The sequence below is a fragment of the Sebastes umbrosus genome, chromosome 8 (genome assembly GCF_015220745.1).
Source record: "Sebastes umbrosus isolate fSebUmb1 chromosome 8, fSebUmb1.pri, whole genome shotgun sequence".
Lineage (NCBI taxonomy): Eukaryota > Metazoa > Chordata > Actinopteri > Perciformes > Sebastidae > Sebastes > Sebastes umbrosus.
The window spans coordinates 2,473,701-2,498,398 of record NC_051276.1 but is presented as its reverse complement, the minus strand read 5'-3'; the positions used below and the strand labels follow the sequence as shown (position 1 = coordinate 2,498,398).

Genomic DNA, 24,698 nt, shown 5'->3' with positions numbered 1-24,698 from the left:
GAAAAAAAAGTCTGGGGCTGTGGAGTTAGAACGAAGTGAGCTAACCAGACCTCTCTAGCTCTCTCCTCATCTCTGCTTGTAGCCAGCAGCCTAAAGGGGAACTACGGCCATTTAAAAAAAATCATCCTGTCATTACTACGGTCTAAGAAAGGCCACAAATATTAGTAAACACAAACAACTCTCTCTTTTTAAGGCTACATTAGTCACTACTAGCATACATCAGACCGGCAATACGTCATCCAGAGTAGACCGCATGACCACGCCCCCTTTTTAGGGGGAAAACAATCCGGTGTCCTTCATGGACGGTAACGGAGTCAACAGAAGAAGTTAAAACATGTCTCCAAACTTCTACTTTAAATAAACCGGTAACAGTAATAACACGAGGCCGAAGAAGAGTTGCTGTGTACTGTAGCTGGTTGCACCAACAATAAATCCGAAAACACTGATCTCTGATTAGTTCCCCTGCCATGTCCTAAAAAAGAAATAATAGAGGGGCTTTATGGCTCTAAGCTGTAGACCAGACCAGCATCACGTCATCACCGAGGCTGCGCTCCCGTTTGGGGGAAAGAAACTCGCCGTCACAGGAGAAAAAATGATGAAAAGCTGTTGTGTAGCGGGTTAACCGAGGCTTTCACACTGAGATTTGACGCACATACGATACGTGAATATTCACTGTCAGTGTAATAAATGGCTAAATGATGCTGGTGACAGTGACTAACATGGCTAGCTAACGTTAGCTTGAGTGTGAGGCTGCTGCAGTAATACAGTCATACATTAACGTTATAGCAGCATCAGACTGTCGTCTCCAACTAAATCTCAGCCTATAGATCAAACAGTTGGCTGTTAACAGGCTGGTTATTTACAGACAACATTTAGTCTAACATGATGCAATCAGATATGTAGAGATGTCTGGATAAGCAAAATCTGTGTTGGACGGGGAAAGACTGAAGGGACATGACGGAAATCAACTTTAATTTATTAAGGTATCATGAACGCTCAGGTTCAGGCGAGGTCGCAAAATAATTATTAGACATGTGTATAAAACAACGTTTGTGTAATAAGAGATGAATGCGTATGAACTTGTCAAAATTACAATCCAAACACGTCAAATTCCACTGAAGTCTTTGGGATCTTCGGTTTTCTTTCTCGCAAAAAGGGGCGTGGCCTCGACTTCTTGTGAAATACCCGTATGTGCTGGTCTGATGTATGACAGACCCAAATCTCCGACCGAACTGTTGGCAGAGGAGTTGCATTGTGGGTAATGTAGGTGCCATGTTTGACAAGGAAGAAGGACTCATGGAATATAAAAGAGGATGTCTCTGGTTCTGTGATTGGAATATGATGCCAGCTGTTGTCCATCCATTGGATGAATACTCCAAACTCATTTCATGCATTTTATCCTTCCAGATAAATGATTTGATTGGTTTGATTTTGATGATTAAAAATACATCTTAGAGTTAAATATGCTCCAAAACCGGCAGTAGAACAGTCTACGGTGACATGGCTTTGAAACCGGAGGGTCACCGGTTCAAGTCAGTGCAACGCTGCAGAGGTGCCCTTGAGCAAGGTACCAGATCCCCAGACTGCTCCCCCCCCACCACTGCTCGAGGAGGCAGAAAAAAACTCAGTGGTTCAAAGTTAAAACTCAATTTGCAGAGTGAAAAGATGGGATCAGACACATTAGAATGAACCCCAGAAACAAGCCAGAGTTGAACTTCTATGGTGCTCAAGCTACTGATTGTCTAATCACAGCACTTTATCTCATCAAACATGTGAATTTAGTGAGTGAGATGATTGTGATTGTGTTCCTCTAAGTTGTGTGTTTGTGTGTCCTGTAGATCCTGTCTAACCTGGTGATGGAGGGGCTCCTTCCTGAGCTGAGGGAGCTCATCTCCCCACGCCTCAAAGGCAAACTACACGAGAGGCAGAGAAACTGGATGCTGGTAAGAAACTACTCCATACACATTACACTTAGGTTTTGCACGGTGGTGCAGTGGTTAGCACTGGCGCCTCACAGCAAGAGGGTCACAGGTTTGAATCCGGCTTGGGGCCCTTCTGTGTGGAGTTTGCATGTTCTACCTGTGTTAGCGTGGGTTTTCTCCGGTCTCCTCCCACAGTCCAAAGGCATGCAGGTTAGGTTCATTGTTACCTCCGCCAAGGCTGAAGGCCTAGAAAGGAAGTTATGTTTTCACCGGCGTTGGTTTGTAGGTTTGTTGGTTTGTCCGTTTGGAGGATTATTCCAAAAGTCTGCGATGGATTTGAACAAAATTTTTTGGAGGGGTGTGGTGTGGCACAAGAAGCACTCCATTACATTTTGGTGGCGATCCGGACCATGATCCGGATTCTGGAATTTTTTTAAGGATTCCGATCAGCCACAACATTAAGTGTAACTGATGTGTAACTGATGACGCGTTGATGATGCATGACCCCGCCTCTTTCCTTCAGAGAGAGGGACAGAGAGAGAGCGGGGGTGGGGGTTAAACTCTGTGAAATCACAGTTGAGTTCGACCAAAGCACACTTGGTGATTGTTGGAAAGAGTAACGGCGACGGTTTGAATGAAGTGTTTTACGATGCTCCGCTACGTACAGCTGATCTCAACATAAACAAAAATACACGTGGATGATGGCCCACGCTGCACGGAGAAGGGGGGGGAGGTCTTCGCTCTCCGAGTGCCATTCTAGTTGACTCTAAATGTCCTGTAGGTGTGAATTTGAGCGTGAATGATTGTCTGTCTCTATGTGTCAGCCCTGTGATAGTCTGGCAACCTGTCCAGGGTGTACCTTCGCCTAATGTCAGCTGGACAGCTCCAGCCCCCCAGCGACCCTGAATGGGATAAGCGGTTACAGAAAATGGATGGATGGTTCACTTACGTTTTAAACTGAGCAGATGAAAGGAACAGGAGGTTGTGCCTTCAAATGTGTGTTTCCTGTGTGTGTAGATCAGTGATGCTGTGTATAGCCTGGTGCAGGGGCAGTGCCAGGCCCAGTATGAGGCAGTGTTGCAGAAGTGTGAAGCGGCGTGCTCTTCTCTGGAAGCCTCCATACGAACAGACATGGACCAGATCATCACCTCCAAGGAGCACGTCACCAACAAGATCAGAGGTAAGCAGGAGAGTGAGCATCTTTACCTAATGAAATCATTTCCACACCTTTTTTCTTTTGTCCGTTTTCATTCCTTTTTTTAGCCCGTCTGTGATGGTCTGACTGATTAAATTATTCTTCTCCTGCTAAATGAAATGTGTGGAGTCTGGAGTGTGCCACCAGAGTGATTGTAGACTAATTCTAGGCTCTGATTGGCCTGCTGTTATGTACTGGCAGGAGTTGTATAAGTGATCAGAACAGCTCCTGTTGCTGCTCAGTCTGTTGGACTCGCTGTAATCATTAAGGTGGTAAAAGCAGGTTCAGTTTTAGAGCTAGAGTGAAGGTATAGATATTATATGAAACTAGAAAGCATAATGAATCCATCGGTACCAACCATGTCTTACTAGTTTATTGGGAAGGCTAAACAACACTCTAAATTTTGGTGAGGAAAAACTGGCATCGCGATTTCCAAAGTGGTCCCTTGACCTCTGACCTCCAGATAGTCTTTGTCTGAAACTATGACCATACATGTTTACCTCCATCTCCCCTCTCTCGTGTTCTTCATTCCCCCCCACAGAGGTGGTTCTCCCAAAGTCTGAGAAGCTGCTGAAGGTGAGCATCGAGCCCTACATCAGCTCCATCCTGGAAGCCCTGATGGAGCCGACCAGCCGAGGTTTCTCTGAGGTCCGCGACGTCTTCTTCAGAGAGCTGGTGGACATGAGCAAGAACACCCTCAATGAGGGCACCAAGGAGACCGTGGCACAGGTATGAGAAGGTAGAGGAGGAGTTTGAAGTGGCAGTAGGCAGAATATCTTTGGCATCATTGGGCAAAAATTCCATATTAACCTTTCAGCATATTGTAATTCAATTAGACTTCTGCACCTCCTCATTGCTCTGTTTTCAGGCTTTAGGAGACTTTGGCCAATCACAGGTAATTTCAGAGAGAGAGAGCGTTCCTATTGGCTGTTCATTCAACAGAGGCAGCTGTCAATCACTCGCAAACCTTAGATTAAATGGTCAAACTAGGCAGCGCTGGTCAAATATGAATGAATATTCTGTTACTGTAATGCAGCATAAAATGTTTTCAGAATCATCTTGTAGTGTACTGTTAAGCTGTAAAATGAGAAAGTGTGCTCCGGCTGGTGGGCGGTGCTTGGTATTTCCTCAACTTGATCTCAACTTGGCAGCCAGGTCACAAACTTTCTCATTTTACAGCTAAACGGTATCATATTTTAGCTCCAACCTGCCTTCTTCAGCTTTAAGGATAAGCTCCTAGTGCGTGATGACAACATGATTGATATGCAGGTCATCTGACCTTTTGAAGTGATTTGAAGTCTGTTACTATGAAATCAAAAACCATTCAATAGTTCAATATGGTTTGTGAAACAGAATGCAAAAAAAAAAAAAATACAAATCATTTTTTGAACAAATCTGCTTCCTCTTCCTCAGCACATGGAGAAGATCTCTATGCTGGCCTACCATCCGGTGAAGATGCAGAGCTGCTATGAGAAGGTGGAGCCGCTGAGTCTGGAGGGTCTGCAGCAGAGGTTCGACGTCTCCAGTCCCTCGGTGTTCGTCCAGAGGGCCCAGATCCTCATGAGAGAGGTGATGCTCTAATACGGCAATTACCTAAGCCACTTTACCTTTTCCATTGTGTTTAGTGTAGTTTACAGGTTTTAACGCAACTTGCAATTTTTAGTTAGAGTGAAGATACTGGTATCATATGAAATTAGAAAACCTAAGGAATCCATCGGTACCGACCATGTCATACCTTGTTGCGAAGGAGGCTAAATTACGCTTCAAAATTACGCTAAATTTTGGTGAGGAAAAACTGGCATGCCCATTTTCAAAGGGGTCCCTTGACCTCTGACCTCCAGATATGTGATTGTAAATGGGTTCTATGGGTACCCACGAGTCTCCCCTTTACAGACATGCCCACTTTATGATAATCACATGCAGTTTGGGGGCAAGTCATAGTCAAGTCAGCACACTGACACACTGACAGCTGTTGTTGTCTGTTGGGCTGCAGTTTGCCATGTTATGATTTGAGCATATTGTTTTATGCTAAATGCAGTACCTGTGAGGGTTTCTGGACAATATCTGTCATTGATTTGTGTTGTTAATTGATTTACAATAATAAATATATACATACATTTGCATAAAGCAGCATATTTGCCCACTGCCATGTTGATAAGAGTATCAAATATTTGACAAATCTCCCTTTAATGTACATTTAGAACAGATAGAAAATGTGATTAATTTGCGATTAATCGCCATTAACTATGGACAATAATACGATTAATCACTATTAACTATTCAAATCGATTGACAGCCCTAATGAATATGCCATACATGAACAGTTCACTTCACGCTTGAGCGCCGAGCCAGCACAGATATGCTTCAGATCTCCAGCTTTTGTGCGGGAACTCCAATAATGGTTGACGAGTGGAAAATCAGAGCTAAAGTTGTGTAAGTGTGAACTTGCCATTACAAATTTAGTCAAATAAAACCAACACTTATCTGCATGGACAGATACCATTTAAAACTAGAAAGTCTTTTTTTGTAATTTAGGTGAACCAACCCTTTATAACAAGTTATCTCGGCCTGAGAAATGTAGTAGTAGACAGTATTTTTTGTTTCTAGTGCAGATGCAAGTAAAATCAGGGTGTTGGGACAGTGTAGAATAGCATTCAGGACTTGATCCAAGTTAAAACATGATGGTTTCCACATTGAAATGAAGCTAAATTATCATCTGGCATATTTCCTCAAGATTTGAACACTGAGAATGAAGTTTGTATGTGTATCCACCAACAACAGCAACTCTGTCTCAGGGAAGAGATCCAGGAAGCAGCTCCCTCCACCCCATAGAGAAAACACTTATCATGACCCTTTAGTGGGGCCCAATGTGAGGGGAGTGGGGGGGGGGGGGGGGGGGGGGGGTGTTCTGCACAAGGTCATTCAGAGTTCAAGTACTGTTTAGAAACTACAGATACTCAAGCTGTGAAACAATTCCTCAAGTCCCGCGCTGTAAAAAGAAAAGGTCCAGGGGTCTCATTTATAACCGTCGGGTACGCACAAAACGGGGCCTGAAATGTGCGTACGCCACTTCCCACGCAACGGTTGTGATCTATAAAAACAAATTTGACGGGAGAATGTGCACACCGGTACGGAAACGTTGACCCGTGTGTACGCCGATTATGGAGGCACCGAGGCACCGAGGTAGGGGGGAAACTGGAGACGCAGATGGTGAGGTGGAGAATTGAAGCCAGACTGTAGAAATGAAATGTGAGAGTAATCATCATACATATAATGATGACTCTCACACATTTAACTTCACTTCATACTTATATCCACTTTATCATAAACATTTAAACCAGCAGGGTTATTTGTGCTAGTGAGCCATAACTATTCCATAAGCACCTTTTCATAAAGTTGTTGTGTGAAAAATCACTGCCATGAACTAGACATGACTTATTCATTTATTTCTGTTTTATTAGATAGGGACAGATACATTAGACATGGACAAAATGAAAACAGCTATCAGATGCAACTATGAGACTGTCTCCAGTGCGCCACCGCGGTGCGCCAAACACTCTGCCTCCTCCAGTCACCTGTGCCTACGTCATAGACCCCGCCGTAGTCTACTCCGTCGCTACTGTTGCGGCTGTAAAACGATGAATAAATAGTTTTTAGTGTCACAACCCCCCCGCAATTTTGAACCCTAATTTTACGTACTTGAAAATTAAAAAAAAAAATTCAATCATTCAAATGTGGCTGGGTATTAACACATTATTCTGTGGTATGACAAAATCAGAACACACATATATATTCTGCTTTACCTTTAAACAATCTAAGAGACAATTTTACAAATTGCCTAAGATGCCCTCTTTAGGTTACCACCAGAAAGATACTAAGCTGTCGGGCTTCTGTGTTTTTCAGGCAACAAAATCCATGATACGTCATGTTTTGTATTCGTGCTTTCTCAGAATCCGGATCTTACAGAGAGCTCATAAAGAGCAGCAGCAGTAGATGACTGCATGTTGACCAGTTACTGGATCAAATCCAGGAGATGATGAAGTCAATATTTGTGTTCCGTTGCCACAGGGAATCATTTAGTTCTTATTGAATTATCAAACACATGATGCTGCTGCTGCTGCAAGAGCTAGGTGGGGTCATTTGAATTCATTTGTTGTGCTTGTTTGAACTCAGAAGAACGTGTTCCCAGCCTCCTGTTCTGATGCTATAACATAGACATGCTTCCTCACTGTGATGTATAATGATGTTTGAACATCACCAGTCAATACGCTTTTTCAGAAACTACCTGTTTAACATGTACGATAGTGTTTTCAGTCTTAAAGCCGATGTATCTTAGAACAGAAGAATTCCAAGTGCTGCGAGGTCATTTAATTTACACCGAGTCAGTTTAGTTTCAAGAAACTAAAGGGCAGTTATACTGACGTTTCCTTCTGCTCAGAGTTTAAGAGGAGGGATTGGACAAGGTTGAGCTTGTGCTGACAGCTGCAGGCACAGTAGAACTGTAGGAAGGGGAGTGCCCTCTAGTGGTTTGTTCAGTAACTTCAGGTGAACAGGGAATGAGAAGATCGAATTGGGGATATGTGTGTAGAGATACATCATGGGGCAGAGACAGTCGGACTGGGGGCAGTGCATCGTAATCAGTCACCAGTTACATATGTCACAACTTAGAATATTGCTTGCAAACTTCTCAGAACATACTAATAACACAAAAAATAACATTGCCATTTATTTTTGTTCCTATTATTTATTATTGCCAAATATGATAAAACGTACTGATATCTTTTAACCCTCTGAGACCCTCTTGACCAAGAACTTTAGGAACACCATAGAAAAAGCCATGCTGTGATTTGGTATCAAATTATTTTTTTGGAGATTTCTGCAAGAACTGCATTTTTTGGTGATCAGATGGTGAGCGCTTCTGTTCTGGAAACTTCTCCCCTTATTGTCTATAAACCTGTACTTCCTCTGAATACCCTAGGTCTGTAGTTTGTGGTTGTAAAGTTTGATGAGGCTGTGATTATCCTAGAGGTCACCACAGGTCATTCTTTACAGTGAGGTCAAATAAAAAAAAAAATGGTCTCACTACAATGAAAGGTCTCCTATGGGGACTAACATCATCACACATGAATACAGTTGGGCTCATTGGAACCACAAGAGTCTCAGCTTTACAGTCATATGCAATTTATGGAATTCCAAGACTGTTTAGGGACCCCAGTATGCCGAAATATTCAAATAAACCATTTTAGAATAGGCGAAAATAACTGTATGTTTTTTGCCTCAAACTGCATGTGATTATCATAAAGTGGGCATGTCTGTAAAGGGGAGACTCGTGGGTACCCATAGAACCCATTTTCATTCACATATCTGGAGGTCAGAGGTCAAGGGACCCCTTTGAAAATCGCCATGCCATTTTTTTCCTCGCCAGAATTTTGCCTACGTTTGGAGCGTTATATAGCCTCCTTCCTGACAAGCTAGCATGACATGTTTGGTACCACTCGAGCTCTAACACCAAACCTGCTACAGCCTTTGAAAGACAGTAAAGTCGGTCGGGATGTAACACTCTCTCTCTCGTTGTATGTGTATGTGTCCACAGCAAATGGACCAAGCAGTGTATACATTTGAGCAGATCCTTCACCAGAGTCTGGAGTCTCAGGGTACAGAGGAGCTCTGTAAGACCATCCAACGCTGCCAGGACAGAGTCATTAAGGTAAAACACACACACACACACACACACACAGAACAGGCTAGTAGGTCATCACTCTAATCCTGAAACCATTTTATTAAAGTGTCTCCGTAAGCCATGACACGATGACAGTGAGCCAGCATTCACAGTACCGGGCACCCTGAAACCAAAGCAGCTGCATGGATTCAGCAATTTCATCATGACAAGTCAAGTCTTAAAAACTAGAAACTGCACTGCTGCTATCCCTCAGACATGTGGCTGGAATAAGATCCAGACCGGTTGCTGTGTTAGTGGGTAATGTGGGATCTGGGACAACATTTTTGCATTTTGTTTGCCGCAACCAAACTAGCAGCAATGGTTGTATAAATGTATTAATACAACTATCAACCTTCCATTCATCAAAACACATCTTATATCAGTTCATAAAAGTCTATTTGCTCAGGAGGCCTGTAACAGACGGCGATAATAATAATGGTTTTAGTCTTGGGATGCAGCAGTTCAATCCATGCTGATTCCATACCTTCTATACCTGGAGGTCTGCCGGCCCTCAAACGCATCTCACAATAAATCTGAGGAGTCGTGAGATGATTAATGCTGAATGGACTTGCATTTATATAGCGCCTTTCTAGTCTCCCAACCACTCCAAGTGCTTTACACTACATGTCAGCATTCACACATTCACATCTAATCTAAATACTCATTCACACACCGACGGCTCAGCCTTCGGGAGCAATTTGGGGTTCGGTATCTTGCCCAAGGATACTTCAACATTCGGACCGAAGGAAGGATGAAACCGCTGATCTTCCAATAAGTGGACAACCTGCTTTATCTCCTGAGCCACAGCCATCCCTTAAAGCAGGGGTCAGCAACTTTTACTATCAAAAGAAACATTTTAGGCAAAACATTTGAGCATTGTGATGAAGGTAACACAGTTTATAGTCTAAGTATATAGTATATAAGTCTAATACAGTGAGGGCCAAAGAGACAATGTACTACGAAGTATTAGGGTCACATTGAGGGAAAAAACATTTCCAGAATAAAGTCAGAATAGTACGAGAATAAAGTCATAACTTTACGAGAAAAAAATTAAATAACACGTTAAATTACTACTTTATAATATTATGACCTTATTCTCATAATACTATGACTTTTTTTCTCGTAAACTTCTGACTTTATTCTCGAAATTTCAGATTTCTTTTTTCTCCTCAATGTGGCCCTAATACTCCGTCGTACCATCGTACATTAGACTGATAACCATGATAAATGAAAATGTAAACAAAAAACAGTTATTAATTTCCACTATTTTTTTTAGAAAATCTAAAGGGAGCCACTGGAGAGGAGCTAAAGAGCTGCATGTGGCTCCGGAGCCGCAGGTTGCTGACCCCTGCCTTAAAGGAACAACATGTAGCACTGACAGCTAGCGTTTAAAAATGGTTAACAGCGGTCCAAATTCAAAATATTGGAGACGTGTCCCATCCACTTCTCCGGTGTGACTGATTGCAGTTAGTGCAGGGTTACCTTCTAGACAAGACCGTGTTAGCCGCTGACCATCAGCAGTAGTCAGAATCACAGTGGACGAGATCACACAGGCCAAAACAAAAACAGACGTACACATACTGGCTGTAGCATTGTTGTCGGAGAAGCCAGTATCTCAATTCAGAATGTTTCCTTAATCTCTGATGACACATCCTGGTCATTTTATGATTTATTACAGTAAATATATTACATATTGATCCTTTTAATGTGGTAGGAAAGAACACGAAAACAAAGTGCTGCGACACAAATTTGTTTCTAACTCCTAGACAAATGAAACGTGACCGGGTGCCCTGAGTAGACATTGCTTTTTGTAATAAATGCAGTGGAGTAAACGTCACCTTTTGGACAGAAACCGTTCACTCATGAACTGACGTCAATGATGCTTTTTTGTGTTTTTTTCGGTTCAGAAATTTGACTATGACAGCAGCACGGTGAGGAAGCGTTTCTTCCGTGAGGCTCTCCTCCAGATCTTCATCCCCTACATGCTGAAGCAGCTCAACCCTTCCTGTGCCTCGGTGAGTCTCGCAGCATTCTGTCACCAAAAACCTGGAAGATTAATGGAAATATATTCATTAATTTACGTGTTCCATCCTTTGAAAGTCATGGGGAAAATATCCAAAATGTATTGGCACACATGTTTATGTATTGTGTGTACTTGTCCAGTGTCAAACTGTACCAGGTGTCTTTTTCATCTAGCTCTAGATGAAGTAGATGTAACGATGCTAAACATCTGAACGTCTGGATTCTGCTGTCTCGATCTGTATTAGAATAACCCTTTTGTTATGTTCCACCAAACTGTCCTGAAATGAGGATGTTTATAGAGATGTTTTTAACTGTTGCTGTGAATACCAGGAGCTGCCGCGCTTCCAGGAGCTGATCTTTGAGGACTTCTCCCGTTTCATTCTGGTGGAGAACATCTTTGAAGAGGTGGTGCTGCATTCGGTCATGAAGGACATCATGATGGGTCAGTCTTCTATAGTCTTATTCGTCCTGTCCGTTTCCAACATTCGCACAGTTCATCCTTCAGTAGATCAGGATGCTGATTATTACTGAGCTCTCTGGTTGTCCGTCACTGGACGGTAAATCTCACTGGTGGCCAATCTGAAAACAATCCTTTTAACTCAATCTAACTCCCATTTCTCTGATGGGAGACAACGAAACATTTCTCTTTTTTCCCCTTTATTTTATTGATGGTATATATTTTTTAAGAATTTCAAAAATAGATATCAGCCCACATACAATTCAACATGAATAAACTTAGGGCTGTCAATCCATTAAAATATTTAACCGTGATTAATCATATGATTGTCCAGTTAATCACGATTAATTGCACATTTATTACACATTTTTTCATCTGTCCATATTTGTCAAGTATTCAATACTCTTATCAACATGGAAGTGGAGGCTTGCTTTTGCTTTATGCAAATGTATATATATATATATATTTATTATTGGAAATCAATTTACAACACAAAAAAATATTGTCCAGAAACCCTCACAGGTACTGCATTTAGCATTAAAAATATGCTCCAATCATAACATGGCAAACTGCAGCCCAACAGGCAACAACAGCTGTCAGTGTGTCAGTGTGCTGACTTGACTATGACTTACCCCAAACTGCATGTGATTATCATAAAGTGGGCATGTCTGTAAAGGGGAGACTCGTGGGTACCCATAGAACCCATTTACATTCACATATCTGAAGGTCAGAGGTCAAGGGACCCCTCTGAAAATGGCCATGCCAGTTTTTCCTCACCAAATTCAATTAAACATTTAGTGTAAGTTTGGAGCGTTATTTAACCTCCTTCGCGACAAGCTAGTATAGTTGGTACCAAGGATTCCTTAGGTTTTCTAGTGTCATATGATGATGTATCTTCACTCTAGCTTTAAAGCTGAGCCCGCTACAACCTAAAAAACTGCAACTTGCGTTAATGCATTAAAGAAATTAATGGTTATTAAAACAAAACAAATTAGTGTTATTATCGCATTAACTTTGACAGCCCTAGTTGAAATATGTATGACTGGAAAGAAAACTGACATCTGAGATGTATTTATACTTTATTTTGATTTGTATTGTAATTGTATACTTGTTGTAATATATAGCAGCACATGAAGATTCGTATACAATTCTACATGTGTGCATGTTCAACCCACTCTCTGTTATTCAAGCAGTAATTTTTTTTTTAAATTAGAAGTTTATAAATTCAACACTGTCAATTAAAACACAATCCTTTACAGGAAAGTTCCTAACAAGCTACAGTTACATAAAAGACCAGATGATCAGTTTTGCACTTTATACTGTTCTTAATTTAGGACACATATTTTTTCTTTATCGCTCATCATGTGGAAGCACATTTAACCTCTCCTCCTCTCTGTACTGTAGCTGTGAAGGAGGCGGCAGTCCAGAGGAGACACAACCTGTACAGGGACAGCATGGTCCTCGGCAACAGTGACCCCAGCCTGCACCTGCTCGGAGAAAACCCCTCCATCGACTGGGCCGGGGAGTACGGAGGAGCCCAGGAAGAGGCGGACGGAGCAGGGGAGGACACTGAGGGTGGCGGTGACGGTGAAGATGGGGAGTCGCAGAAGAGGAGGAGGATGAAGCAGGTGGTGTCCATGATCCAGGTGGAAGGCTCCCCGGTCCTGCCCAACGAGTCGTGCGTAGAGGTGCCCGGTGTCAACGACATCCCCGAGGAGGACGGAGATGGAGATGGAAATGGGGACGAGAACTCCGATGGTAAAGCTTCTACTGATCAGAAAGGATCTGCGAGTCCTAAAGCTTCAGAGAACCCTCCAGACTTGTCAAAACGGTTCTGTCTTGAAGGGAGACGAAGCCAAACCAGAGGAGAAAGGTAAAGAAGAAGTCCCACTGAAGGTTGAATCTGCTGCAGAAAGTGCTTCAGCCGTAGAGGAGAAGGGGTGAGGGAGGACAAAGCCAGCCAATGGTGGAGGAACGACCTTCCTCCAACCAGGAAGTGTCAGAGGAGACATTGCCACCGCCACCAGCACCCGAGGAAATCACATCTGGAGCTACAGAAACGGCTCCAGAGAGGCTCCCGGAGGCGACCTCTGACCTCCCCTTGCCTCCACACGACGACAGTGGCTTCCAGTCTCCCATCAGTGAAGGGGCGGAGGAGGAGGATGTGGCCCCTAGCACAGCGGCCCTGCAACCCTCAGAGGAGCACCCAGAGGTGAGGGAGACGAGTGTTGCCGTGGAGAAAGAGGAGGAGGATGTGGCCCCTACCACAGCTGCCCCACAGCCTTCAGAGGAGCACCCAGAGGTGAAGGAGACGAGTGTTGCCATAGAGGAAGAGAAGGAGGATGTGGCCCCTACCACAGCGGCCCCACAGCCCTCAGAAGAGCACCCAGAGGTGAGGGAGACGAGTGTTGCCGTGGAGGAAGAGGAGGAGGATGTGGCCCCTAGCGCAGCGGCCCCACAGTCTACAGAGGACCCAGAGGTGAGGGGAGACAATAGTTGCCGTGGTGAAAGAGGAGGAGGATGTGGCCCCTACCACAGCAGCCCTGCAGCCTTCAGAGCACCCAGAGGTGAGGGAGACGAGTGTTGCCGTGGAGGAAGAGAAGGAGGATGTGGCCCCTACCACAGTGGCCCCACAGCCCTCAGAAGAGCACCCAGAGGTGAGGGAGACGAGTGTTACCGTGGAGGAAGAGAAGGGGGATGTGGCCCCCTATTGCAGCGCCCCCACAGCCTACAGAGGAGCACCCAGAGGTGAGGGAGACAAGTGTTGCCGTGGAGAAAGAGGAGGAGGATGTGGCCCCTAGCACAGCGACCTCGCAGCCTTCAGAGCACCCAGAGGTGAGGGAGACGACGTTTGCCGTGGAGAAAGAGAAGGGGGATGTGGCCCCTAGCGCAGCGGCCCCACAGCCTTCAGAGCACCCAGAGGTGAGGGGGGAGATGAGTGTTGCCGTGGAGGAAGAGAAGCAGGATGTGGCCCCTAGCACAGCGGCCCCACAGTCTACAGAGGAGCACCCAGAGGTGAGGGAGACGAGTGTTGCTGCAGCACCAGAAACAGAGACCAAAGCTGGAGACCAAAGCCAGTGACTCTGAGACCAGAGATGAAATGATTTCCATTTGTTAGACATAAACTAAATTCTGCCCTGTTTTGTCTTGTTTGTTTTTCTGCTTGTTTATTTGAGCAAGATTAAAAGACACTTCATGCTTTTTTAACCATATCAGTTTTCCCACCAGTTCCAGCCACAATAATCCCTCATCAGATTCTCCTCACTGAGCAGGGCTCAGGTCAGATTGTTAAATATTGTTTTTTCCTGTATAATTTTTCACAGCTTTGCATCTGACAGTAAAATCCTCAGGAAACTCTTGAGCTTTCAACCCACACAAGTTCCACACTTTATTTTCTCTTCACCTGGTATAAATGTGAGCACAGTGGACGGCTTGCCGTATTAGGGTGTTATAAACATGTGACGAGAACACCCCAGATGAGGTGCCTTTGGTGAAATACATGTCAATTGATTTAGCTTTTAAATGTATTTAAGTTTAACTACTGTGATGCCTTCAATAACCCTCAGCAATTACATTTTGTTTTTTACATATGTTGGTGTAAATATACAGTTATTAGAAACTATTAGGTATTAGAAACTCACTTATTGTTTAACAGAAAATACTTTACAGAATGTGGAAAAGTCTCAAAGATTTTTTTTTTTACTATTCATTAATTGTCTTGATGTACACACTGACATCTTAAGACTTGACAATTTATTATGTGCTGGTGGGAATAACACTATTTTTTAAGAGTTTATCCCTTAAAGAAAGCTTGTGTATATTATGTATAAATACTATGGACCGGTGAACTACCAAACTGTCATTTTACATAATTTTATATAATTTCATAAGTGCCTTAGTTTATCTCTCCACCCCCTATTTTATTTATTATTTTGCACCCCCTTCTCTTTTGTCTCCAATGTACTTTTAGATTTATTTTACTCTTGAGTGATACAAATGACTGTTATTGATAATAAATGATTATCAATTAATTATTATCAGTTTGTCATTGTGGTCTTTGTTGGCAATAGTAGACGTATGATGTTTTCTCTTACAAAACCCATTTTACACACACACACACGGCCCCAATCCAAATGTCCACACACAGACTTTGAGGCGCGTTCCTGCAAAGTCTGAAATGGTTTAGAGCTTGTCCCACTGTTAAATCGTCAAGTGCTTGAGGAGCTCTCTCGCAGACATTTTGAGCCCTTTGTGCACACTTTCCGTAAGTCTGCATTTCTGCAGACTTTGCCTGAGGGAATTACCCACAATTCACAGCGTTGTGATGTTAAACACAGGCTTACCAAGGGAAGCCTGGACGTGTAACTAGAAAACAATAAACATGGGTGTTCAGCCAGGCATGTATTAATTTACACAGAAACATTAATGTTAAGGATTTATAGATTAAAGATGGTACATAAAAAACACAAAATCAGAGTAATGCAAGCATTAGACTGTCACACCATTTATCAAATATTTATTTTAATTTTGCTTAATGGGGTTTGACAAAAACAAGTTAATTGCCTTTTTTTGACTGTTACCTGTAGTCTCGTAAGGCCTGGAACACGTTCAAATAGGCCAGGGGGTCAGCAACCTTTACTATCAAGAGACATTTTAGGCAAAAAAAATAAATAAAAATCTGTCTGGAGCTGCAAAACATTTGAGCATTGTGATGAAGGTAACACAGTTTATAGTCTCAGTATATAGTATATAAGTCTAAGTGCAAATGTACTACGGAGAAATAGGGTCACATTGAGGGAAAAAATCAGAGATTTCCAGAATAAAGCCATAATATTACGAGAAAAAAAGTCGTAATATTACGAGAAAAAGTCATAACTTTACGAGAAAAAAGACAACACGTAAAATGACTACTTTATAATATGACTTTATTCTTGTAATATTATGACTTTTTTTCTCGTAAACCTACGACTTTATTCTTGTAATATTATGACTTTATTTTCAAAATCTCAGATTTATTTTTTTCCCTCAATGTGGCCCTAATACTCCGTCGTACATTAGACCTAAAACAATGATAAATAAAAATGAAAATGTAAACACAAAACAGTTATTCATTTTGCTTTTAATAAATCTACAGGGAGCCACTGAAGAGGAGCTAAAGAGCCTCATGTGGCTCCAGAGCCGCGGGTTGCAGACCCCTGAAATAAGCAGTAAAAAATATAAAATAGAAAACCTACATTTGGCATCGTCAAGGTAACGTGAGATGTTGCTGCAAAGTGCTGTCCCATTCATATTTATAACCATTTCAAGGCCTTACAGCCTCTCACACTCAACCATTTACCAGGTGACGTCAGTCTAGTCCCTGAGGGTTCAGGGCTTAAGGCCTTAGGGGGGGACCGTGGGATTGGGCCACATACTACGCAGTTTGTGAACTGAGAGCCAGCCCACTCATCTCCAGCAGTTGAACATGGGAGTCAGAATGTGAACATCTTTGATTTATGGGATCAAGACTTCCAGGTTTAAAGTTTGCACAAGGGCCAGATTGTTCTGTAAAAGAAGATATGTTCACATATCAATCTAAATCATTTAATTAGGTTGAAACTGACATAGCAGACTAACTGACCAAGTTTTCACCACATCAGTGAACACTTGGATTTCAACACCTTATTACATTTCTGGGTATTTCTAGCTTGCTCACAGAGAATATTTTTGACTTTTTAAATGTATCATTATTACCAATAATGGCAGCATTCCATATAGTTGTACCAGGTGTTGGTGTTGCGTGCTGGTTCACTATGGCTTACGGGCACAGCTAAATTGAATGAAAATAATAAAGTTATTGGTTACATGTGTGAAAATGTCCACCATGATTCTATTTTTCTATGTAATAAACGTAACTCTTGCTGTCCAAGAGCCTGATGAATAAGTCTGAAACAGCAAACTGAATATCAATCAGCGTAACTGTTTTCACTCCTATTTTCCCATTAAACATCTTATATTATAAATATGTGGAAATGTATCATCATCATCATTATATGAATACCAAGGACCACAATAAACTACCGAAAATATAGATATTAAAACAATTTAATATCCATTGAACAATTACTCGATTACCTCAAAAAAAAAGTCTTGGCAGAAAAACTTTGACAAGTATGAGACATTGGTTTGTCCTTTGGGAGGCGTCATCACAGACCGTGCACATAATGAGTTTCATGGGTCTGTCTGGTTTCCTAACAGTGCAATCTGAGATGTTACACGTGTCCCTAAAAAAATGAAATGGCTCCAACCAGGTTTTGAATCAGAGTTTCAATACTACTGAGTTTCAATAGGCTGTGTTGATTTTCAGCCAATATGGCAGTTCTTTGTTTAGCGCTGACACAGCGCAGTGGACATAGGTCTGGCTATGTGAGACTAATATGGCAGTATTTCAAGTTAAGACAACTTCTGATTCATCGACATTGAAGATCTTGAAAGCATAAGATATAAACTCTTTAATATAAACCCAGAGTGAGAGGCAAGAGATTTAACTACTGGACTGAATGTTGAATAGAATCTACCAAGACATTTAAACTGAACACAAATCACTTTTCTAAAGTTATTAAAAACAAAACAAAAAAAAAAACATCTATTTTGATGCCACTACTAAGTGAGACACCATGTTGATGGTGTTGAGGTCAATTGTAAAAAAACGTACCGCCCTTGACAAGCAGCCCTGCTGGTTAGAAACAAAGCTAACATTTGACAAAGATATCAAATGTTAGACAACACAATGGTGATCAAAACTACACAGATTTAAATTCAGACATTAAAGCTTCAGTAGGCAGTATGTTTTTGGCTTCATTGGGCAAAAATTCCATAATAACCTTTCAGCATATTGTAATTCAAGTGTTCTGAGAGAAAACTAGACTTCTGCTCCTCCTCATGGCTCTGTTTTCAGACTTTAAAATAGGCTCGTTCGAGATGAACTGCACCTCGCCTGGAAAGTAGACGAGATCAGGCGGCAGCAGCAGGGACAGAGACAAAAAGCTGCAGTCAAGTCGGACAGTTTCCAGCAGCCTTCACGGAATTTACAGGAAGTCACAGAAAGGTTACTTCCTGTTAGATCCGATCTGTAGGCCACTTGTAGTTTTCAGACCACGTTGGGATTTATTTATATTTGTTTGTAAATATATGTGGAAATGTGCGTGTATCTGGTATTGGATTCTATCCTTTATTATTTTTATGTCCACCTTGTAAAGCACATAATGAGCACTCATTTTGATATTATATATATATAAATATATATATATATTATATATAGATACCCTTCATTATTATAGTAATTATTATTATCAACCACACCAGATATGTTTGTTAACAGATGAAACCTTTATTGCACAACATGAGACTAATATCCTACAATCTAGCGTTAAATATTACGATTACACAGAAAGTTGTGACTTTCTACAACACGTGGTGTTTGCTGTCAAAACTAAGAGCCAATCAGCTCTTTGATCAGGCGCGAGCCAAGCGTTTCCCATAATGCCCTGGGTCTTACAGGTCGGTGGAGAGCAACTGCGGCGCCTGGCTCTAAAAACTGCGGCTGCCTCGATCTCGTGAGGTTAACGTTGCCCACGTGTGCACGCGTCAGAGCAAGTCGGGATCAAGTCGGACACAAATCTAACCGGCATGCATTGCGCACCGATTGACGGTGATCGATTCTGCGCAGACCTGACTCATCTCCAACGAGCCTAATATCTAGCCCATGACGGGAGACTTTGAACAATCACAGGTCATTTCACAGAGAGAGCGTTCCTATTGGCTGTGCTCCGGCTGGCGGGCGGTGCTTAGTATTTCCTCAACTTAATCTCAACATGGCTGCCAGGTCACAAACATTCTAATTTTACAGCTAAACAGTACACTACAAGATGATTCTTAAAACATCTGAGGAGAGAAATAGACATTACAGTAACAGAATATGTCTACCCACTGCAGCTTTAACACAGCATGAGGGGAATACTCAATATTTTTTTACCTCAAAAATTAGTCTTGGCAGAAAACTTTGATAAGTATGAGACATCAGTTTGTCCTTTGGCAGTCAGAGAGGGATCATCAACAGACCATCTGCACACTGAGAGTTCCCTACATCCATCTTTAGCGCTGTAGACTGAATGAGTCTGGTTTGACTCACTACGTAGTGGTGAGTCATATTTAAACTGGCCAATTTGATCTTTAGCAGCACCTGAAGGCAGCACGGTGGGAGTGCAGCGTGTTGACGTCACACTGTACGTGCCTCTGCTGCTACAGCTCAGCAGAAGTTACCACAGTCAGCCAGTCAGTCAGTGAACGGGACGCATCCATGTTGAGAGTCCGCGGTGGAGAGCACACAGTCCGCGGCAAAACACACTCGATAGTCCGGATACCCACGGCCGCCTGCATCGGCTCCTCGGTTCTTTAGGTTTTCTTCTAGTTGTCGTTATCTCTCTGAGTCCTGTCCTCCCTCAGCACCAGGGGATGATGGGGGAATGATCAGCACCGACTCCCCTCCTCCTCCTCCTCCTCCTGCTCCTCCGTCGGTGTCCCCGGTCAGTGGTCGGAGCTGTGTCTAGGAGGATGTGGGTCCCGCTGCTGGACCAGGCTGCGCTGTTTTGCGGCCCTGTTGTCGCTGAGCACCTGCTTGACAGGTAAGGAGCTGCTGCTGCCTGCTGTCACTGTCATTCATCCATCCTCCAGGCTGCTGCTGTGGAGCTGCTGGTGGTGAACTGCGGAGGGCCTCCAGGACTGACCTATCAGCCTGGCTTACACCCACCACGGTACCAGCATCACATGGAACTATCATCATGATACTGTGATGATGCTATAGAGGCCAATGGTGGAATGTTATTAAGTACATTTACTCAAGTAGCCTACTGTAAGTTTACTTTAAGTACCATTCTGAGGTAGCCTACTGTGCTTTACTTGAATATGTCCATACTTTAATACTTCTCCTCCACTAGCTTCAGAGGCACATATTGCTTTTTTACTCCACTACAAGTATCTGACAGCTTTAGTTATTTTCCAGATTCAGATTGTTAATAGCCTACAAAATATAATAAATAGATGTATTATTAAAATATGGATATAGACTTGATTGATTTCTTGTAAAAATCCACCTACCCAGCAGTATAAAGGCCTGTAGTAAAAAATGATTTCCACCATACACCAGCTGCAATAACAATGTACATATTAATGCATTAGTAATTATAATTCAGTGATATGATGATATACATCATTATGTACTACTTTTACTTAAGTACATTTTGATGCTAATATGTTTGTGCTAGGGCTGTCAGTCGTTTAAAATATTTAAACTGTTCAAAATGAACCTTAAAGGGAGATTTATCAAGTATTTAATACTCTTATAAACATGGGAGTGGGCAAATATGCTGCTTTATGCAAATGTATGTATATATGTATTATTGGAATCAATTAACAACACAAAACAATGACAGATATTGTCCAGAAACCCTCACAGGTACTGCATTTAGCATAAAACAATATGCTGAAATCATAACATGGCAAACTGCAGCCCAACAGGCAACAACAGCTGTCAGTGTGTCAGTGTGCTGACTTGACTATGACTTGCCCCAAACTGCATGTGATTATCATAAAGTGGGCATGTCTGTAAAGGGGAGACTCGTGGGTACCTATAGAACCCATTTACATTCACATATCTGGAGGTCAGAGGTCAAGGGACCCCTTTGAAAATGGCCATGACAGTTTTTCCTTGCCAAAATTTGGTGTAAGTTTGTTTTGTCAATTATTTAACCTCCTTCATGACAAGCCAGCAATTTGAGGAGATAAATAGGCATTACAGTAACAGAATATTGATTCATATTTGATCAGCGCTGCCTAGTTTGACCGTTCGGTCGGAGTTCACAAGTGATTGAATCATGGCTCTCAGGACGGCAAGGCTCCAGCTCTGCTAAGACTGGTTGTTTTCCTCCAGTCTGTGAAATCTTGCAGATGCCGTTAGGAGCACCGGAGGGACACAGAGGAACATGATTTTTTTCAGATTACCAGTCTCATGCACTACTGTCAGGATATAGTAACTGTTTTTAATCATATTTCCTCCATTTCTACCCACTGCAGCTTTAATGCGTTAAAGAAATTATTGGTGTTAAAACATATTTTTTAAATTAGGTTTTAAAAACACTTTTAAATCATATTTTAAAGTTGTAGTGGCTGCGTGTCAGTGCAGTCCACACCTTTCATAGATAGAGGCTAGGGCTGCACAATTAATCGAATATTAAACAAGATCACCATTTTGGCTTCAGACAATTAAGTGAACTTGAATCGGCTGCGATATTGGCATTTAAAAATGTGTGCTCCGCTCATAGAAAACTCCACTACATATTAAATTAAATGCTTCCTAAACTAACAGCCAGCCGCCGTTCAACATGTTTTGGCTTCACTTTTGGGGAGCTGCCACACCGCTGCGCGCCCACACCTTACAGCGGCAACCTTGTGAAAAACTCCACTGATTGTTGTGGCTGCAGTCCAGAGTAGAAGAGTAATATACTGCATATTACTTGTTTTAAATGAAAAAGCACTAAAACCCAGGTGAAGAACCTTATTTTTAAAGGTCCCATATCATGCTCATTTTCAGGTTCATGCTTGTATTTTGTGTTTCTACTAGAACATGTTTACATGCTGTAATGTAAAAAAAACCCTGTATTTTCCTCATACTGTCTGCCTGATTATACCTGTATTTACACTCTGTCTGAAACGCTCCGTTTTAGTGCATTTCACAGGAATTGCGTTGCTAGGCAACGGTGTGGGTCCATGTTTACTTCCTGTCAGCTGATGTTATTTACATACACTGCAACAGAAAATAAACTGGGACCCATTTAGAATGTTTACGTTTAAAACCGTGTAATGGTCTAAATATTGTAGATTTGTGACATCACAAATGGACAGAAATCCTAACGGCTTGTTTCAAACGCACAATTTCTGAATACGGGCTGTGTGTGTTTCTCCGTATATTGAACGTTTTGATAGGTTAACAGTAATTTATAAAGCACTTACACCCTGCTTTATAATATAAAGACCTGAATATCTCACTTTTTACAATATGGGACCTTTAAGTCTTATTTTGATGCAAAGATTTGCACAACATGATGTGAAAGCTGTGCTCTGTTTATTTCATTTTGAGTAAAAAGTTTTGCTACAGTCACAGTTTTTGATTCTAGGAGGTGCACTGTGAATAAGGATCAGTCTTATTTGATGTTAATATTTGTACATTAGCAGGAATGTAACACAACATGGAAGTGAAAGGCAGTCTGTTTATTTATATGTTAAAGTGCAGTAAAAAAAAGAAATATCTGATGTCCCTAAAATTCATGAATACTCATGATAAGTAATCATGATCTCAATATTGATCAAAATAATCGTGATTATCATTTTGGTCATTATCGTGCAGCCCTAATAGACGCTACAACGGAAATGATACGAGGCTGTGAGGTGGGAAATGGATGATTCAGAGGACTGGATGGAAACAAGCTGTTTTCAGGGTGTGTCGGTGGGTACGCTGTGGTGTCACAGCCTCAGTTATCATAGCAGAGGTGTTGGCTGTGGTCTGGGTGGTCTGGGTGTCCTCAGAAACACATTCCTGCTGTCAGAGCCAAAGAGCTCTCCGTCACCGTTCTGTTGGTGTCCATATACTGTCGCACAGTTCATTCTGAGATTCACACATACCCCTCAGTTATTTTATTCAGCATGAAGCACGGCAGTGCTGTAACATCATGACATCGTGATGCACACAACCCCCCCTTTTGTTGTTTCTACACTAAATGAAAGTGAGTGTACTGTCTTGATATCCCACCAACAGCACTAGAAATAATATTTTGACCATCATGTGACACGCCTGAATGAGTCCTCCGCTGAAACAGGGATAATTAGATTCTTTAATGCAGGGTGACACCCCTCTATCATTAACTGACTAACAAAGATCGGAAATACATGGAAGCATCCATGTTCCAATGTTCCATCATGAAATTAGACACAATGATACCACAATATAAACAGGACCAAAGCCAGGATATTAAAAACACGGAAACACAAATTAAAAATAAAGAAAGACATTAAATGATGATAAAAATAAGACATGTAAAAAATAAACATGAATATAATGAATAACAATCAAAAAAATGAATTCAGTTTAAACAAACACAAAATACTGATTATATGTACACCCCCCCCCCCTCAAAAAAGCAAACAAATTAAACAAATAAAGAACGACATGTTAGAAATATATGATAAAAAAGACATGCAAACAATTAACAAGAATATGAATAAAAAAAAAAATCCATTACATTTTAAATATCGTAAAAACATGAATACTGATTACATATACTCCCCCCCTCAAAATAAATCAATGAAAATAAAAATAAACAAATAAAGAAAAAATATTGAACATGAATAAAAAAAAAAAAAGAAATACATAAATAAATCAAAACACAAAATACTTTTCACAAAATGTTTGATAAAAAATCCTTATCACAAGGTCAACCTATTTTTTTATTTTTTTGCAGTGCTGCTCTTATTATGATACTTTAGATTTAGACTCCTTTGACTTCTATCCTAAAGGTTTGCTATTGGAGTGGTAAGAATTTCAACAGTAGTCCAACGGTTGCTTTTGAAAAGCAGATTGAGATTGATGCATGTACTCTGAGTCTGCATGTTGAGAGGGTGGGCTAATTGTATGTGCCTAAGTTATCTATTATTCATTTAGAAACCCCTTATCCCTCAGACTTTTACTTTGCAATGTCATGCAGGTTTACTATTGTATTAACAAGTTGAAGGATTCTTATTATTTTTTGTTATTCATATATTTCTTTCTTCCTCACACGTCAGGCCTGTAGATAATCTCACAAATGCTTTAAAAGGGATAGTTTGGGTGTTTTGAAGTGGGTTGTATGAAGTCCTGATCCGTAGTCCGTGTATTAGCTACAGTAAATGACGGTCGGCACGCCCCAAGTTTGGAGAAGCAGACAGGAGTCACCGCACTGAACCTAACCGCTGTGGACGGGGACGGCAGCAAAATCTATTTTATCCACCTGAAAAGAAAGGCCCACCTAAAAAAGTCTATCAGTTTAAAGTGTACGCAATAATTTAAAGGTTTTAAGCGCTTTACTTTGCCGTCAGCCATTCCCGACGGGGAACTGAGCCGTTGTATCCATTTCTGCTCTCGCCAAAGCCACCAGACTCCAGTGTGTGTGACTTTGGTGAATCCAAACTAACCAAAGTCACACAAAAACACAAACTAAAGCCTGGGGCACGCTGCCCCGCTTCAGGCTCGCCTGACGGCAGCGTCACGTCGTGGCCGTGTGATGCCCACCTAGGGTGTTCACACTAGACGCAAGT

At 41.7% G+C, this 24,698-nt stretch overlaps 2 protein-coding genes across 2 annotated transcripts in view; both read left to right on the top strand.

The window, feature by feature from the left end:
- niban2b (niban apoptosis regulator 2b) overlaps positions 1-15,346 on the top strand; it is a 47,192-nt gene extending 31,846 nt beyond the window's left edge. Inside the window, 10 exon segments of the mRNA XM_037778018.1 lie at positions 1,839-1,943; positions 2,940-3,102; positions 3,659-3,846; positions 4,531-4,686; positions 8,711-8,824; positions 10,744-10,851; positions 11,189-11,300; positions 12,720-13,141; positions 13,143-13,253; positions 13,255-15,346. Of these exon segments, the coding sequence (XP_037633946.1) occupies positions 1,839-1,943; positions 2,940-3,102; positions 3,659-3,846; positions 4,531-4,686; positions 8,711-8,824; positions 10,744-10,851; positions 11,189-11,300; positions 12,720-13,141; positions 13,143-13,253; positions 13,255-14,067 (2,292 nt within the window). The 3' untranslated portion in view covers positions 14,068-15,346.
- npdc1b (neural proliferation, differentiation and control, 1b) overlaps positions 14,250-24,698 on the top strand; it is a 43,528-nt gene continuing 33,079 nt past the window's right edge. The window contains exons 1-2 of the mRNA XM_037778371.1: positions 14,250-14,330; positions 19,813-19,978. Of these exons, the coding sequence (XP_037634299.1) occupies positions 14,250-14,330; positions 19,813-19,978 (247 nt within the window). The remainder of the gene's footprint in view (positions 14,331-19,812; positions 19,979-24,698) is intronic.